Genomic DNA, 19,194 nt, shown 5'->3' on the forward strand with positions numbered 1-19,194 from the left:
CTTTTGCATGTGCATTTCAATTAAAAACTTAAAAGTATTCAGTTTCAATCGAAATGCAATAAATCAAATTTAAAAATCAGATGTAGGGGCGTCCGGGTGGCTCATTTGGTTGGGCGACTGCCTTTGGCTCGTGTCATGATCCTGGAGTCCCGGGATCAAGTTCCACATCGGGCTCCCTGCTCAGCGGGGAGTCTGCTTCTCCTTCTCCCGCTCCCCCCCTCTTGTGCTCTCTCTCTCTCTCTCTCTCATTCTCTCTCTCAAATAAATAAAATCTTTAAAAATATAAATAGATAAAAATCAGATGTATATTAAAGAATTCATTTTACTTGTTTGTTTTTAGGCACCCATCAATTATTTTTATTGATGAACTGGATGCACTTTGTCCTAAAAGAGAAGGGGCTCAGAACGAAGTGGAAAAGAGAGTGGTAGCGTCACTCTTAACACTGATGGATGGTATTGGTTCAGTAAGTATAGCACCAGTATTGATTCTGTGTAGGAAAGGGTTGACTCCTAATAATATGTATGTAGTAGCAAAAAGTATCAAATATGTCTGAGTTTTGGGGTATTCTAGGATAGGGAAAAATATTAAAAAATAAAGGAAAGACCCATAAAATAATTTTCTTCAACAGTTACCTTAGTAACTTCTAGGAGGGTGTACTGCCGTGTTTTTCTAGCGTATAAAATAATATACAATGATGGATTTCTTTTGTAGTAAATGGTATTAACTTAAAAGCCTGAAGCATAAATCAGTAAGGTTCAGATCAATGAGAAATTTCGTAAGTCGTATATGCTCATGTAAAAATTGATTCTTTTGGGGCTTTAAGTTTAACAAGTGAAAGGAAAGAGTAAGAATAATGGAAAATATGTACAACATTTAAAAATAATCTACCCATGTTACCAGTTTCTTTGATAGGGCATACACTCGCATATTAATAAAAACTATGTGCTGATTATGAAAGGAAGATTCATAGGAGTAGTGACAAGAATGAAGAAAAATTCTCTCAGACCCCTGACAGCCATTTACCAGATACATTTCTTATGCAGGATTGTAAATAACTCATTTTTTTAGAGTTATAATATGTTAGAACCAAAAGAAATTTTAGAAATTGTGTAGTCCCAAACCCTCCTTTCTTTGCACATTAAAACCTGGATAGTTAGAACTTTCTGGTTTTTACTACCTATTGGTAGAAACTAAACATGTGAAAATAATGTGAGGGTTGGGTTTTAAGTCTCCATTATTTGCTAAAATGTGTTAGTTTTTTTTAAAAAACTTATTTATTTTAGAGAAAGAGCATGAGCGCTTGTGAGTGTATGTGCGCAGGTCGGGGGAAGGACCGAGGGAGAGAGAATGTTAAGCAGACTCCCCACTGAGCGTGGAGCCCAGGTTCCGTAACCCATGAGATCATGACCTGAGACGAAATCCAGAGTCAGACACTCAACTGACTGAGCCACCCAGGAGCCCCAACATGTGTTAGAATTTTAAGAGTAACAGAAGAGTTGATACCTGAGGGAGGCTGGATGACTACCTGGTTCTTAGTCTTGGTGCTGTAACTTGCTGTGATTATGTCCCAGGTTTGGTTCTCAGCCTTTAAAATTGGAGAATTCAATGATGCTAGTATGTGGGGGGTGGCAGGGCTCTGAGGACTGCACCACAGTAACAACACTCACAAGAGACATACATAAACTGGGCTGCCAGTTTGTCTGTTTACAGTAAGTAGAATCATTAAGCCGACCAAGTATCTTTGTTTATGGATGACTCTTTCCACCTTGAAGGCTAATATGAATAGAGAGCTGTATTAGAAGAGTTCTGGTGAGTATGAAATCAGATGGAAGGCTTCGTTTTAGAGGATCTTAATTACTACATTATCGCTGCCTCTTTTTCTGCTGCTGGGATAGGTCTGCTGTGGACTTGTGTTTTTGCCTTTACGCAGGAGTGGGAGCATGTGACATGGATGTTTTAGTATGAAAATGCTTAAGGGCCTGTATTTGTCTTCCAAATTCATAATTCATGGATTTATTGTAATCCATGCATTTTCTCTTGGCACAGCCAGTATAAGTGAATAGGTTTGAGCTTCCTTACTTTGAATCACATGTCAGTTAAGCTTGTCTCTGTGAGATTATACGTGGGTCATCAGAATAAAATGTTGGATAATTTTCACAGATGGTTGATCATTATCTTAGTTCTTTATAATTTGTTGTTTCAAATTTCATTCCTATGTGAAAAATTCATATGTATTCAAGGGTGGCTGATACTCAGGTGTTGGTTATATCGTCTGTATTTCCCGGAATTTAAGCATTTATCAGAATAAAAAAGTACAGTCCATATATGAATAAGATTTCTTAGACAACTGTATAATAGAGCCTTGTTCTATTTGAATAATATGCAGGTCATAGTCTTTGCTTTAAAGTAGGGGAAAAGGACAACTTAAACAAATTAGAACAACTGTATGGTACGATGTTATATGTTCCTATTTACGAAATGGTGAAGTTTAGATGCCAAGGGTGGGAGAGACATCACTTACTGTAGTTGGAAAGGTATGTAGTGGAAAATTTTCTAGGTGAGGGAGTATTTAGGCTGAACTTAGGCAAATGTGGGGTGAGTAATTAAAGTGTAAAGGATAAGACTTAGCAGCCTGGGCACTTAGATCTTGTTTATATAGCTAGTGCCTATATATATATACATACACACACACATACACACACACACACACACACACACATATATTAGAAAAATGTGTAATTTATTCTCATTTTATTTTGTAAGGAAGGAAGTGAAGGACAGGTGTTGGTCCTTGGGGCCACAAATCGCCCTCATGCCTTAGATGCTGCACTTCGAAGACCTGGACGATTTGATAAAGAGATTGAGATTGGAGTTCCTAATGCTGCAGATCGGCTAGATATTCTCCAGAAACTGCTTCAAAGGGTACCCCATTTGCTCACTGAAGTTGAACTGTTACAGCTGGCAAATAGTGCTCATGGATACGTTGGAGCAGACTTGAAAGCCTTGTGTAATGAAGCAGGTGAGAGTGCTTTGCTACTGTGAGTCTGTATTGATGGGCTTCATAAATCTGGTTTATTTACATACTTACAATTTATATCTTATTTCTTAATGGAAATAGCTAATTTTTTTCTTATCATAAAATATATATTTATTGAAAACTAGATAATTCAGAAAACTATAAAAAAATAAAAATCACTCATACCTCCTAAAGGTAACCCACTATGACAGCATATATCCTTTCACACTTTTCCTAAGTACACACAGACACACACATACATATGTATCAGATGCCTTAACGGCAGTATCGATGATAACTATTTATTGATATTGTGCTATGGAAATTAGGGAGCAGTGCCTACAGGAGGATCAAAATTTTCCTTAAGGAGCAGCTTTGTATTTTTTGAAGTGCTGAAAAAGTACTTATCAAAATCTAAGAATTCTGTGCCTCAGAGTATGTGATGGTGATGTTTAAGTCTGAAAATGTATAAGGACTGTTATTAATCAGTTGACTCTTTGACTTTAAGAACTTCATCACGGCATAAACTGTCTTTGCTTTGGAAGCCCTTAAGACGTTTTAACATTTGTGTAATTTTTCAGAGTAATTTTAACCATGAAAAATGTATTCAAATCAGGGCAGTTTTTATAAGCTATTGAAATATTTCATCAGGCAAATAAGAATTTACTGAAAAAATACCTGATTGTTGTTTTTGTTTTTGTTTGTTTGTTTTTTGGTCCTAAGAGGATGTGTTTATTTTCTGGTAACCTCTAAAGGCTGTTCCAGTTTGTGACCTATCCAACAATTATAAAAGGTATTTTTAAAAAAGGTTAGCCCTTTTAGGTAGTGGAAGAAATTGAATTTTTGAGTTGGAACTTTAGTTATTTTAGAGCTTTAGTATAGAAATATGGTAACTTCTTCCAAATTATTGATTCATAGTTAATATAGTAGGCTTTAAAAACCCTTCCTTAAGTCCTTTCATCTTTCTAATCTGGCTCTATATGTGCAGAGAAGAGAATATAGAACAAAAAACAGGTTGGAAAAGAAAACTTGGGAGGGATATTTAGGGGTCTTTGAATATCTTACTCTTGTTGGAGCAAATCAGTTTTGTTTTATTCTTTTTGAGCACTATCACAATTTCCATGTTAGAGGACTCACAATTGGGGAAAACTATAGGTTATGTAGATTACAAGGCAAACGTAAATATTCTTTTGGGGCATTTTAGTCTAGGACAGGTCCCTTTCTAACTAGTTTCTTGTGCTTTGCAAGAAATTGTGGATTTAGTCATGGAAATGAATTCCTTAGCAATCAAGAAGCAGAATTATCAGTGGATAACTTTGCTTCCTTCATTCCGTTAGGTGAAAATGAAGAATGTGGATTGCTATGTAGGTATTGCTTTGGACTTGCCCATCTAGGCAAGGATTCATTCTTCAGTATCCTTTCATCAGACATTTTTTTTACTTTCTCATATATTTCATGCACTCTAGAAGGCTCTGGGATTCTTGCTGTCCAGAAACACACAGTCCGATGAAAGAAAGAGATTTGTGAATAACTACTTACACAGTGAAATATGTACTCATAAAACTATGGAGAATGTAGTGACTTTCCCTTTGGGGAAAGGAAATGCTGTGGTTATTTAGAAAAAATCATATCTAAGAAGAAGCTTAAAAAAAAAGTCCTATAGACAGAATGGGGGGGGTGAGAAGGTGGGAAAGGGTAAACATTTTTTTGACTGATCCTCACATCAACCCTGTGATACAAGTATCACGCTCAGGAGAGGTCTCATAGCTGGTATGTGGCAGAGTTAGGGTATAAACTTAAGGTCATTTTATTCCAAATCTGTGCTCTGCATCAAAATTAAATCATAAAACACACATTTTTGTCAAAGTGGTGTAAGGCTTTTTTAATTTAACTTTTTATTTCAAAGGTAAGTATAGTCCATAAATTTTGTCCTAAGACATTGAGGGGAAATGTGATAATCTAATTTACATACTAGATGTAAATAGGACCATCTACTTTCATGGGCACTATAGTACCCCCAAGAACTTTAGGAGGATGACAAGAAGATTTGAGAGATTTCACCCTTTACTATGTTACATTAATTGGAAAAGTCGTGAGCGGATCAGAAGGAAGGATGGAGAGGGGCCTTCAACCTGAAGATAGATAGATAGATAGATAGATAGATAGATAGATAGATAGATAGATAGGTATGTGGGATATACTTGGCACATACGAGCAGTAAATAAATATTAACTTCTGTTAATGTGACTTAATAGTAATTTCAAATTATCAGTATTGAACTGATTTTCTTTTTTCCTCTAGTCTAGCAATGAATTGGTTTATGAGAAGATAGTTTTTAAAAAGATTAGCATTATAAATAAAGTGTCCAGTAGGGAAAGTATGTGGTTTTGTGTATACTGTCTTAAATACTTACGTATGTTGTGTTATGTAGTATCATTCTCTATATAGCAGAATAAAGTTTAAGAACAGTGTACTAGAATTTTTTTGCAAGGCATTTTTCTAAAGAAGCAGGGAATGTAGTAGAAAACAGATTGTGAGAGTTGGACAGACCTGCTTTTAAAATCAGGCTTGTGATCTTGGGCACGTTCTTTGCCTTATCTGAGCCTTAGTTTTCTCTATTGGTAGATTTAGGCAGTTGTGGCAGATGATATCTAAGTGTTCTTGTAAATATGATATTCCCTAGATATAAGGGAGGACAAGAAAGAAAGGGGGGAAATCAAAAGGAAAGGATAGGAAGGATTAGAAAAAGGAAAGGGGAAAATAAATACCCAAGTTATTTACTAAATGTGTGCTGGCCTTATTAGCTACTTTCTTCTTACACCTGACATTTCTGTCCTTTATTATGTTCTCTTTTGTACCTGTTTTTCTGAATAATTTAAACATAAGTGATTAGTCAGGGCTTTCTTCCCCAGCATTCTTAGAGATAATGCCACAAAGCAGACTAGTGTCAATTGTGAAGTTAACTGCATTTTCTGATTGAAACAATTTTATAATTTCTGCCTATGGACTTTACTTGAGTAAATTATAAATTTGGTTAATAGTGCAACTCAAAAGGAAAGATAAAACAACTCTAAAACTCGATAAGCATTAAAAATAGTAGGATTACACATAGACATAAGCATATCCTACATACTGAACACATGGGTATCTCCATATATTATGATGTATTATTGAACATAAGAATAAACTCAGCTCTGTGGTAAATTTGAACTAGTCTCCTACTTATTCTTCACGAAATCCACATTCATTTCATATGTTCTCCATTCAGGATGGATCACCTGGAGCAGAGGTTCTCAGACTTCACCATTTATCAGAATCTCCTGGAGAGCTTAGTAAAACAGATTGCTGGGCGTGCTCCACTCCAGGAGTTGCTGATTCAATCTTGGCTGCTGCTTGTGAATTCTAACAAGTTCCCAGCCGATGCTGTTGGTTTGGGGACCACACTTTGAGAGCCACTAACTTAGGACTTTGGTTCTTAAACCTCATTATGCATCGGGTTCACCTGCGAAGCTATACACACATTGCCTCTCCATGTTTAATTAAGGGAAGTAGGGAACTGGAGCCAGTATTTATGTTTCCCAACTGATTTTAAAGCAGCCAGTCTTGCAGTTGCTGTGAGCAAATATTCTAAATTATTGGTTTAGACCAGTAGTTCTCCAGTTTAAACCTGTCTAAGAATCACTTGTAGAGCTTGTTAAAACACAATTCTGGGCCCCATCCTACAGGTTCGTTAGGTCCAGGTGGGGCCCAAGAATTTGCATTTCTATAAAGTTATAGGAGATACCAATGCTGTGGGTGCAGGGGCTATACTATGAGAAGCAGTGATCTTGGCCCACTAACCCTGATTTTTGGAGACTGTAACTGATTTAAATAACTGGATAAATTTAGAGACTGTAAATCTCTGCCAACCTCTGATGGTGTTGAGTTTTTCCCAGAGTGTTTATGTGACAGTAATGTACTATTCTGAACTATATCATTTAACTCTCCTTCTAGGAGAAAATAAATGTCTAAGTTTGTCTTGTAGGTACATATAATGGTTCTGAATAAAACTTTAAAATGACAATTCTGAAAGATAGAAAAGCTACAATTAAGGGAACAGTTAAGAATTAACAAGAATACAAATAAAAATATAGATATATGTTTTTCCTAGAATGTTTGCTTGCTTAAGATTTGTGGACCTGTGTGTTCTTTGAGTTTTTTGTGCATTGGCTCTCTGATGATTTTTCTTCTTGGACTGCCTTCTAGCCAGAGAAACCTTGCCCTTTTTAACAAAGGGTGGTACACAGATGTCTAATAATAGCATACATTGAAGTGGTTCAGAATTTCATATGACCTAAGTGAATTATGTTTCCCATTGTTTTTGTAATTTAAAGGTTATCGTTTGTGGGATACTAATACAAAAGATCAAAGTCCCTGTAGAATATATTTGTGCATGCTTTTCCAGAGGCTAGAAGGTTTACAGTCCATTCCATAGTTTGTGAGAGTAATACTTCATCTTCTACAGTGTGCTTATATCAGTTTTTTAATTTTTTATTCCAGTGTTACTAAATATTTTCTGTATCTTTTGTTTCCATAATGAATGTGAAAATTGGAAATACTACAGTAGTGTTGCTTTCAACACTTGGATCTTTTATCTGAGCAGATACAATGTTTAATGTTGAGCATTGGGTGTGAAACTTACTTTCAAATGTTATGTTTTTTTTTATAATTAATTTTTGAGCTAGAGTGTGGTTTGATATGTTGTGACTTGTCCAAAAGCCTAATGTTTTGTAGCTCACCTTTTTAAGCAAAGAGCAGCTGCATTTTGAAATGTTTTATCTCAAGTGGACAAGTTGTTTACAAGTTCAACTCTGACACATCCTGACATTTAATGTCTATGTTTGTATTCTTCCTGGGATTAGGCTGCCTTTCTAATTAATTAGTTGCATAGCCTTTTATTAATTCCTTCAAAATTTATAATGTTTTAAATTAACAACATAGATAAGCATACCACACTTTTTTGGAAAACATGAAATGTTAATTATGTAGCAGAGACATGAATTATATAAACTCTGCTGAATGTTAGAAGATGCTTAGCAACAATGTTTTCCAAATATAGGGATTTATTATAAACTTACCCTTCTAAGGCTGCCTGTGCCATTTCAGGAGAGTGAATATAAATAGAGCTTGATTTCTTCAAGAAGTGGACTCAGTCATTTTGTTTACAGTGAAAGGAAGTACTTGCTTCACATCCTAAGAATTTATCTTTAGCATCCTTGTTGATTACATATCATTTCAACATGTTCATACCAAATATTTGGGCCTTGATAAGATAGCATCACAGACAGGAAGAATTAAAAGTCTTATTTAAACAATGATTTTGTCATTATTACACTTAAGTAGGTCTAAGTAACAATCCTGAGTCTAATTACTATAACATAACTTTTTTTGAGGTGGAAAATTTTATCTGTCTTATACCAGAATTCAGAGATATTTATCTGTTACTCCCCTCTTCCACCCTTCACTAGCTAATTTTAACAGGAATTTATGGAAGATCTACTATGTACAAAGTATGCAACTGTCCAGCTCTTACGAAAGGATTTTTCTAAAATTTTCCACCATTTCTTGAATTCTGCCAATGTTGTTTTCTAAGTTAGAATTAAAATATTGATTCTGCAAAAATTCAGTATTTTTAAATGAAGTTCAGGTAAGTAATGGTGTTTTGTGGTAAGCTTATGGTGAGCTGTAGATTCGAATGCTACACTACTCATTTAATTTCTTATTTTCTGTTTCCCCACCTGCTAACCAGGGATACCATATTTTTTTAAGAGTTCTTAGGAGGTTTAAAAATGTAGTCTGGCTGCAGTAGTTATGATTTATACAGAAGCTCATAATGTCACTGTCTCTCTTTAAAAAAAAATCATATTTTGTGTGTATTTGTTCATTTCTCTGGTGGATGCTTATTTTCATTTTGGTAGTACTGGTATTTTATGGAGTATTCCTGGTTATCCTAGTACTGGAGATGTTAGGGAAATCTGGCAGAATCCTTTACTTGCTAGAGAAGTAATTTTTCCTGAATTTGGATCAGTAAAAGTCTTGCCCATCAATAACAAAATGCAAACTAGAGATAATTTGATAGGACTTGTTTTGGGGTGCCTCCATGACAGATTTTCTTGCTGAACTTGGGACCTCTCATGTCATACACAGGCAGAGTCGCAGACTCTTCCTGCCCCTCCCCATTCCACATTGAGTCTGCCGCAGGCCTGCAGTAGAGCAACAAAATTAAATTGATGTATCACTATCATCTTTCTTTAATTAATGCTTCTTATAATGGATCCTATCTTTATTCATTATTGTAGCTGGGTAAACAAGCAGTAATTATGCAGTGTAAAATCTCAAGAAACAATGAATTTTCTCCTCTGTTTTGTAATTATGAAATGTAGTGATAGTTTTATCTGTGATGTTGTGAACAACACTGCATACATACTGTGGATTTTTTTTTATAAGAGGTAGAATTTTTTTTTTTTTTTTTTTGGTCAGTGAATTGGGTATCTTAATATTACTTTTGTTCTTCATTTGAAATGACTGAAGCCAAATGGTTTGTTTCAGAGAAACAGGTGGTAGTTTTGATTCTGTGTAAGCTCTCAGTGATATATACCATTTACTTCACTAGTGGAAACTTTTCTGAGTTGTCTTGCCAATATAAAAGTAGGAAACTTGAGGAAGGGTTTTCTTCCTAATTAAAGCAATCACAGAAATAAAAAATCAGTCTGTCTAAGTAAGTTATTTCTAAGAGTTATTTTTTATTTATTTTTTACTCTTTCTTTATCAGATTCTGTCAGCTTGATTTTCAAAATTTATTCAGAATTTGAGCTTTCAAAAAAAACTGAACTCTTTCTTTTGCTCTTGTCTGGACTATGGTGTTACCTGCTTCCTGCCCAGTCTGTCTTCCACCTCCCAATCCTCCTTATCCTTACATTATCTGAGGTACAGGACTGAATTGCAGGCTTTGGAGATGAGAGTCTTGGTTAGAGATAACTGCAGTTAGATGGTGATGGAAGCCATTGAAATGAATGAAAATCACTTAGACTAAGTGGAATTCAGACATTTATTCATTTATTGAGCCACACACTGCACTGGGTGCTAGGTCTGCCTCAATGAACAAGATGGACTTGGACCCTCTCCTCTTAGAGCTCAGCGTGCACAGGCAAGTACTGCAGAGTAACAGGTAATCACAGTACCTGTGTGTGTTGGGTGTTTGTAAGTGATCAGGGAGGTTTTAGAATGCTAATAAGGAGAGAAGAAGGGTCCTGGGGAATACCACCATTCAGTGTTTGGCTTGTTAGAAAAGATCTGGTAGGGGCGCCTGGGTGGCTCACTTGTTTAAGCGTCTGCCTTCGGCTCAGGTCATGATCCCAGGGTCCTGGGATCGAGCCCGGCATGGGGCTCCCTGCTCGGCGGGAAGCCTGCTTCTCCCTCTCCCACTCCCCCTGCTTGTGTTCCCTCTCTCGCTGTGTCTCTCTCTGTCAAATAAATAAATAAAATCTTAAAAAAAAAAAAAAGAAAAGATCTGGTATAGGAGACTGGGGAGTGGCTAGGAGATGGGAAGAGAACCAAAAGAAAATGGTGACCCAAATGAGGGAAGATTGCAGAGAGGAAGCAATTAAAATTAATATTGTATTAGTTACCACTAATCCAGTGTGTTAGCCATTGCTTGAATTGCCTTACACATATTAATGCACTTTTTAACTCACCGCATGCCTTATAAGGTTATGGTCATTTTATAGGTGAGGAAACTTAGGTCGGAGAGGTTAAGGAACTTTCCTAAGATCACATAGGAAATAAGTAGTGGAGCTAGGATCAACAGTATTCGTGACCACAGTGACATCAATTGCTTAATTTCTTACCTGGGAAATCATGGGGGCCTGGGAAGAGAGTAGTTCTAGTGGGGTCCTGTGGCTAGGTGCTCGACTGTAATAAATTGAGAAGTGATTGAAAGTTGAGGGAACAGAGATAGTACTTGTGAACTACTTTTTAAATTTTAATGTTGTGTTGTTATTTAGAGTTTTGTACCTTCCGGAAAAAGGGGATGAATATAGTGGCCTGCCCTCTGCCTTTGCCGCATCTGTGCCCCTTTTCCTCCTCATGTCAAAATCAGATCAGGTTATATTCCATCATTATTTTCCTGGTTCTTCTTCTCTGACCTGGGCCTTGCTGTAGTCCACCAAGCCGTAAATCTTCATCCTGTCTTGACATAAGAATTGTGCTGTAGTCAACTATCTTTTTTTTTTTTAACTCAACATTGTAACATAAGTAAATAATTTGATATTAAAAATTTGAAACTAAAAGCTGTATTTTTAGGAAAGTTTGTTAAACCTGGGACTGGTGAAGTGAATTTATCTCGATGTTTTAGAACTAGAAGACCCTTTCAGAAATCATTACTAAATTCCCTTATTTCATAGATGAGGACAGACTATGTGGTCCATCCAGGTTCAAGCAGTGGGTGAAATCTTGGCCCAAGATTCAGGTCTTGAGACCAGTATGCCTTGTGTAGTGCTACTACTTTTAAAAGCAACTTTTGAAAGTGATAGTGGCTTCAGAATAGACCTGGCTTCTGCAGTCAGCCTGCATTACACCAATCACTTGAGGTTAAATAAAGCAAGAACCACAATACCCTCGGGGTGCCTGGGTGGCTCAGTTGGTTAAGCCGCTGCCTTCAGCCCAGGTCATGATTCCAGAGTCCTGGGATCGAGCCCCACATCGGGCTCCTTGCTCTGTGGGGAGCCGGCTTCTCCCTCTCCCTCTGCCTGCGGCTCCCCCTGCTTGTCATCTCTCTCTCTCTCTGTGTCAAATAAATAAATAAAATCTTAAAAAAAAGAAAAAGAACCACAGTACCCTCTTTGAGGGTATTTTGTTTGATTTCTTTTCTATTAATGAGCAGTGAGAAATGGAACTCTCCCAGTGATGTATCAAGTGATACTTATCACCTTGTCTGTTCTTAATACTGAGTTGAGGGAGAGTAAAGACTCCAGATAAAACAGAAATTTTCTATAGTTTGGATAATTAAAAAATATATTTTAAAAAAGGAGACTTAGATTTTATTGTAGTTGCTTTCAGTCATCATGTGCCTGAGGAAATTTTACATTCAACTTTTATAATTCAAATCTGACATCCAGATGCCATGTTTCATGTTACTTTGTCATATAATTAAATGTCTGTAGGGTAAGTAGTAATTCTGAAAAGCATTATTATTCCTGTGATCAGTTTAAGCTCATTGTTAGTTTCCAATGAAGGAACTTAATTGCAGTCTCAAAAATAATGTCATTATTTAGTAAGCATTGGGTATAAAATTGTCGATTCCATATGTGTAAGGCAAGATGATATTTGTTGATTGAATTTGGAGCAGATGGTTTTGAAGAACATGAATTTAGAGTAATTGCTCTTATCCGGAAGTGATTATTTCTGGATAGTGATGCAGAGCTTGAGGGGGAACATGTTTTAGACTGGAAAGAATGTGTTGGCATTAGGCTTGCCTGAGGCATTTTGACTCTTCTTCATTGTGTCTTGTTTTCCATTCTCAAAACTTTTGAGAGCACTGGAAAATAGAATAATTAAAACAAAATGACCCAAATTTATTGTTTAATTAACTACACCTGTTTTTTGTCTCTTAAAGTTGTTTTTTAAGAACATAGATGTACTGCTTCTGTTTTTGTTTACATTTTAAAAATTAACTTTAAACTTTGTAAGGAGAGGAAATGTCATAGATTGCTTGCCCTAAGCTATATTCGCTGATGGTGTACATGTGTCCATTTGCTCCTCTAGGTAATTGTGTACTTCTGGTTTATAAAAATATGTGTATTTTTTAAAAATTTAATTTCTTGGCAAAGATTCTAGTATGGCCTTACTAGGAATGGATGATGTCCAGTCATTTAAGCTTAGCATCATAGAATTTTAAAGCTGAAAAAATAATTTAGATAAAATATATTTTATTTTTTCCATTTAATAAATTATTGAGATAACATATGACCAAAGAGGCTAAGCTTTATATAGTGACACCTGAGCTAGTGGCAGATCTACGGCGACAGAGAATTGGTTGCATTAATAATAGCTCCAGGGATCTTTAATTTTTGCAAGCTCTGATATACATTTAATATTTAATTCATATAAATTCTGTTTCAACTTGTACATTATTTTCAAAAAGCATTTGTATAAAATAGAATAGCTCTATATAGAGTCTAGAATCATGGAACCTTAGATTGGGAAAGAATTAGAAGGCCAATGGCAGGAATTTCATGGATCCCTTAAATTTTTATAGCTTGTACAAATCTGTAATTTTCCATTTTTTTTTTTAAGATTTTATTTATTTATTTGACAGAGAGAGAGACAGCAAGAAAGGGAACACAAGCAGGGGGAGTGGGAGAGGGAGAAGCAGGCTTACCACCGAGCAGGGAGCCGGATTCCAGGACCCTGGGATCATGACCTGAGCCGAAGGCAGACGCTTAACAACGGAGCCACCCAGGCGCCCCTCCATATTGTTTTTTTTTTTTTCCCCGTTTCTGACAGTGCTGCATGTTGTCTTCTCAAATATCTGTAAATAGATTAATAGAGATGGATTTAGGTTTATTTAAAACATGTTGTTTTATGTTTCTAAGTGTGAATTCTTTTAAGGACAGGGGTTTTGTCTTTTATTGTTCTACAGGGCCTCATAATCTCTAAAGTTATGCTAATTCTTGTCCCTATGCCTTTGTGTATACTATTCCCTCTGTCTAGAATATTCTGCTGCCTCTGTGGCCTCAATTCTCACGTTACCAGTTTAATATCAGCTCATTTTTCAGGTCTGACTAGGTTGGACCCACATTTTAGTCTCTCTTCATTTGTGAAATAGAAGAATATACTAAATGATTTCTCTGAAGGTTGTCTAACTCCAAACTGTGACTAATCCCACAAAACTGGGTTAGATGTCCCTGACATGTGTTTTTGTACCACTTTGTTCTTTCCATGTCATAATATTCAGCACAGTTTATAATAATTGCTATTATGTGTCTTCTCTTTTAAACTGTTAGACTATGAGAGTCTTATCTGCTTCTTGCTCTTGTGGACTTGTACATGTAAGAGCTCAATACATTTGTTGAATAAATTATGTTTAGGAGGTACTCAGTGAATATTTTGAATGAGTGAATAAATGAATTAATATTGAAGAAGAGTGCCCGTGAAGGAGTAACTTGTGGTTGATGAATATATATTTTCTCAGTGGCTTCGTGATATAGTATTTTAATAGTTGCCTTACTTTAATATGAACTGTAACTGAATTGGCGAGTAAGTAATGCAGGTATGGCATAGTGCTTCTCTTATCGAGAACTGTTTTTTAAAAAATACTTTCACATTAATTAAACATAAGGAATGCTCTTATCTCTCCTCAAGTCCTGTTCTTTCCTTCTTTCTCACTCCCAGTCCCATACCAAACATATCCATTTGTATAAACATATTCTGAAAACTGAAAACTCACTGTGAGGACTGTAAATTGTATACACAATACATACTGTGCAAAGTAGTATATTTTGCACACAAGTCAACTTATTTACTAAGTCCTCACTGATACTAAGACTAATAAAGGCTTCTGTATAGACAATTCACAGAACCTTTTTTACTATTTAGGTATGTATTCAACTTTTCCATTGTGTTGTTTTTTTAAAAAAATCATTGATTTGTAGGAATTCTTAATGTAGTTTGGTTATGAGACCTTTGGATATATATATATGTATATTTTAATGTCTTCTGATTTTTATTCTCTTCATATTGTCTTTGGAGGAACAGAAATTTGTGACTATATGTAATACATTTATTATAATGTATATAAATATAACAAAACTAGTTTATCAGTATTTTCCCTTGTGACTAGTGATTTTTGAATTCTTTTTAAGAAATCTGTCGGGGCACCTGGGTGGCTCAGTTGGTTAAGCATCTGACTCTTGATTTTGGCTCAGGTCATGATCTCGGGGTCGTGAGATCAAGCCCTGAGTTTCACTCTGTGTGCTGGGCATGGAGCCTGCTTAAGATTCTCTCTCTCTGTGCCCCACCCTGCTCACGCACTCTGTTTCTCTCTTAAAAAAAAAAAAAAGAAAGGAAGAAAAAAGAAATCTATGTTAATTCCACTGTCATGAATATTTTATATTATCTTCTTTAATTCTAAAGATGTTTTATTGTCTTACCTTTCACATTACCATCTATAATTTATACACTTTTTCCATGTAGATAATCAGTTTTAACCAGCACCAGTTAGCGAAATGAGCATCTGTCTTTCCTTGCTCTGCAGTGTTACCTTTGTTATAAATCAAGAGTTTGAGTTTACTCTGAATTCTCTGTTCTGTTTCTTTGACCTCTTTATCCTTCCCATCTTTGTATTTTTAAAATACATCTTTTATAAATGGCACAAATTTGGTTTTTTTTTTACTTGGGGGAGGGGTTATTTTTTTAATCCATCTGTGCTGTCAGTCTTAAATCACGTATTTAATACATTTAAATTTGGATGATATCTTAAATATTTAGATTTAATCTGCCTTCTTTCTATTTGTCCCACCTTTTCTGTTCCGCCCCCCCCCCACCATTTTCTTGCCTTCTCTTGGAATAGGCAAGTATTTTTATTATTTTATCTTCTTCCTGTTATCTTTTTCATTATATATTTTAATTTTTTTTAGTGGTTATCCTATATATTATATTATGTCTCCTTGGCTTATTAAGAGATTAATGCAAGAACAGTACAAACACTTTGGGAATACTTTGATTCTCTTTACCCCCCAAACGTTGTTTTATACAATTCTTATTCATTTGTATTTGTCTACATATTTGGTGTCACTATGACCATGCCTAAGTTTGATGCTTCACCAGGAGGAGTCACAGGACTTAGCATATAGTTATACTGACTACTGTGACTTATTATGATGTAAAGGATACAAGGAAGAGTCAACAAAAGGAGAAGGCACATGGGGCAAGGTGTGGAAGAAACTTGGTACAAACTTCTAAGAGTTCTCTCCTAGTGAAGACACATAGGACATGTTTAATTCCTCCAGCAATGAGTTGAGTCAGCATGTATGAAATGTTGTCTACGGGGATAATTCATTAGAGACCCAGTGCCTAGGGAGTCACACAATGAACCAATTTTCCCGTTATTCAGTTGCCAACTACTAAAGACTCTATGCTTTCTTCACTGATTTGTGATAGATTATCAGAGCTTTATCATATATTAAATTTGTATATCTATGGATCTGTCTCTGAACCCTGTGTCCCATTGTGGTGTCTTTGGTTTTATAACTTTTACATGCTATTTGTAATACTACTAATTGTAGTATATCTTAATATCTGGTAAGATAAATGCTACTTATTTACTTGCATTATTGTTGACTTGGTTATATATAGACCTTTATTCTTCAATCCTATTTTTAGTGAAAGTTTATTCTGATTTACCAAAAATATACAATTGGCATTTTGATTGGGATTGCATTTAAAATAAGTAGATTGTTTTGAATGTAATGGATATTTTTATGGTATTGTTTTCCCATTCAAGAACTTGGAATGTCACTCTTTTATTCATATCTTCCTCTTTATTAAAATTTCTCCATAGAGGTCTTATATGTTTCTTTGTTAGGTTAATTTCTAGTTAATATATCATTTTTGTGATTATTGCAAATGGTTTCTTTTTTTTTTTAGTTGTATTTTAAATTTGCTCTTCTTGGTGTAGAGAAGTTTTATATTGATAATTTCTTTGTCAGTTTTCAGCCTTGTTTAATTCTCTTACTAATTCGACTAGTTTTCTTCTGATCTTTTTGGCTTTTCTGGTTAGATGATTGTCATATGCAAATAATGGAAGTTTTGTCTCTTTCCATCCTTTTACCTTTCTCTCACTTTTATTTTTTTATATTCTTAGTAGCCAGGACCTCCACGATTAAATTATCCAGTAATAGTAATAGTGGCATCTTTGTCTTGTTGCCAATTTTAGAGAATGCATATAAAGTCTTTTCATTAAGTGTAATGTTTGTTAAAGATTTCTGGAATATAATCTTAATCAAATACACTTTGCTAAGAGCATTTTAAATTATTTTTATCATTACAAATAGATGTTGAATCTTACCAAATATTTTTTTTCTAGATCAGTAAAAATAATTACTCTCAATTTAGTCAGTGTGGTGGGTTTATAGTTTTTCTGATGAACTGGCCTTTTATTTCAGAGATAAACTCTTTGTGAATATGTGGATTTTTTAATACACTGTTAGATTTAGTTAACTAATATCTTCTTTAGAACCTTTGCCCCATGCCCATAAGTGAGAAACGTTTTTTTCTTGTTCAAATTTGGATTTGGGGAGTCAAGTTACATTATCCTCCTAAAATGTTTGAGTGATTTTGCTTTCACTTAATAAAAACTTCAGTCAATATATATATAATCAGGAGAGAGAAAAAGGATAATTCTAAAAAAATCTCATTGAATTGTTATTTCTGGCATGATCCAGTTAGGAGATAGAACCTATACCAGTTACTTTTACAGAGAAAATTTCATATAAAGAATTGATAACCAATTATAAAATTGTTAACTAGGTAATTGAAAGGAAGGTAGCAGCTACAGGAAGGAGCTATCGCTCCTGAGGCTGGGAAAACAAAGGGAAAAGTTGAAATTATTAAAACCTAGGAGATGAGCTGTAACTCAGATGCCTGAAGAGCAATAGCCTGATATTCTGAAGGCTAACTCAGTGTTCTGAGAAGGTAGCACTGCTACGTTTGTGCTGGTGTCCCTTAAGGGTTGGTAGAATGATGGTCAAAGGAATAGCAAACAGACCGGAAGTCTGCGGGATATAAAGTCCATTCTTCACTCGTCAGTTTTGTTATCTCCCTCTAGAGCTTTGCTCTAGCATTGGCAAAGTCTGCTGTGGAGCAAAAAAGTAGTTCGCAGTCTCAGCCTCAGAGCTGGGTATGGAAGCATGATTTTCAAGCTAAAAGTCAGTAATTTAATAAGTGGTACAATTGAAAACTAAATCAGATAATATTTAAATAATCTCTCTGTGAGCTACAAAAGACATCATACAGCAAATTAGATATTAAGAATAGAATGTTAGTAAAAATTGTTTTAAATATTCTCTAAGATAAAATCAGAACAAATATATTTTATTAGGAAATAAGGGTTAAAAATAACTTCATTCAGCTTGAGTATTTGGAAAATATCAATAGAATAAACCCAAGAGGAGGGAAATTAAAAATAAGGTTAGATTTAATGGAATAAAGAGCAAAACAACAAAGTTAAAAAAATTCATTCTTTGAAAAGATTTTTAAGATTATGAAGTCAGACCAAGATCCATTCAAGAGACAGGAGTATACTATTGGTATTTTTGGTGAGAGAGAAAAGAAGATACAAATGAAGGGATGCTTGGGTGGCTCAGTTGGTTAAGTGTCTGCCTTCGACTCAGGTCATGATCCCAGGGTCCTGGGATCGAGTGCCACTTCGGGTTCCTTGTTCACCGGGGAGCCTGCTTCTCCCTCTGCCTGCTACTCTCCCTGTTTGTGCGCGCGCTCTCTCTCTCTCTCTGTCTCTCTGACAAATAAATAAAATCTTTAAAAAAATATTTTAAAAAAGTTACAAATGAAATACAGAGAGCAGAATTAACTACGGACAAAAGAGAGGTTTAAAAAACAAACCAGTGTTCTCCTAGATGTTAAAAACCCTCTCTGCAGAAAAATAATGTGGGATATCTATCTCACTGACTTTTCCTATTAATTTCCTGGCAGCTTGACTTTGCTTAGATTCACTCTACTCTTCTAATGTAAATACATTCATTAACATTTCCAGTGTAATTACTAAAATAATAGAAAAAGAGTATAACTTCAAAACTAGTAGGAGGAAAAATGGAATATAAAAAGAACAAAACAAAAATCAGTCTGAAAGAACCCAAGAAAAGGAGAAGGTAAGGATTATACTATAGTCATGTTAATATTAGACCAAATAATTTTAAGGCAAAAAGCATCCCTGCAGATAAAGATGAGTACTGCATGTTGATAAAATGTTCAGTTAATTGGGAAGGCATAACTATTTTAAAGGTAGCTGTGAAATTTATAAAGCAAAACTTTTTGTAACTACAAGAAGAAATGAACCAAACAGCCATTTTAGTGAGAGAATTTTAATGCATTTCTGTCAGTGGTTGAGGATAGAGAAGATTTG

The 19,194-nt window shown here is 35.1% G+C and overlaps 1 protein-coding gene across 4 annotated transcripts in view; it reads left to right on the forward strand.

Moving 5' to 3' along the window:
* Positions 1-19,194, forward strand: part of SPATA5 (spermatogenesis associated 5) — a 331,633-nt gene that overhangs the window by 15,455 nt on the left and 296,984 nt on the right. For all 4 annotated transcript variants that reach the window (XM_027599262.1, XM_027599263.1, XM_027599265.1 and 1 more), the window contains exons 8-9: positions 341-464; positions 2,765-3,020. In XM_027599262.1, the coding sequence (XP_027455063.1) occupies positions 341-464; positions 2,765-3,020 (380 nt within the window). The remainder of the gene's footprint in view (positions 1-340; positions 465-2,764; positions 3,021-19,194) is intronic.

Source organism: Zalophus californianus, chromosome 2 (genome assembly GCF_009762305.2).
Source record: "Zalophus californianus isolate mZalCal1 chromosome 2, mZalCal1.pri.v2, whole genome shotgun sequence".
In the NCBI taxonomy this organism is placed as follows: Eukaryota; Metazoa; Chordata; class Mammalia; order Carnivora; family Otariidae; genus Zalophus; species Zalophus californianus.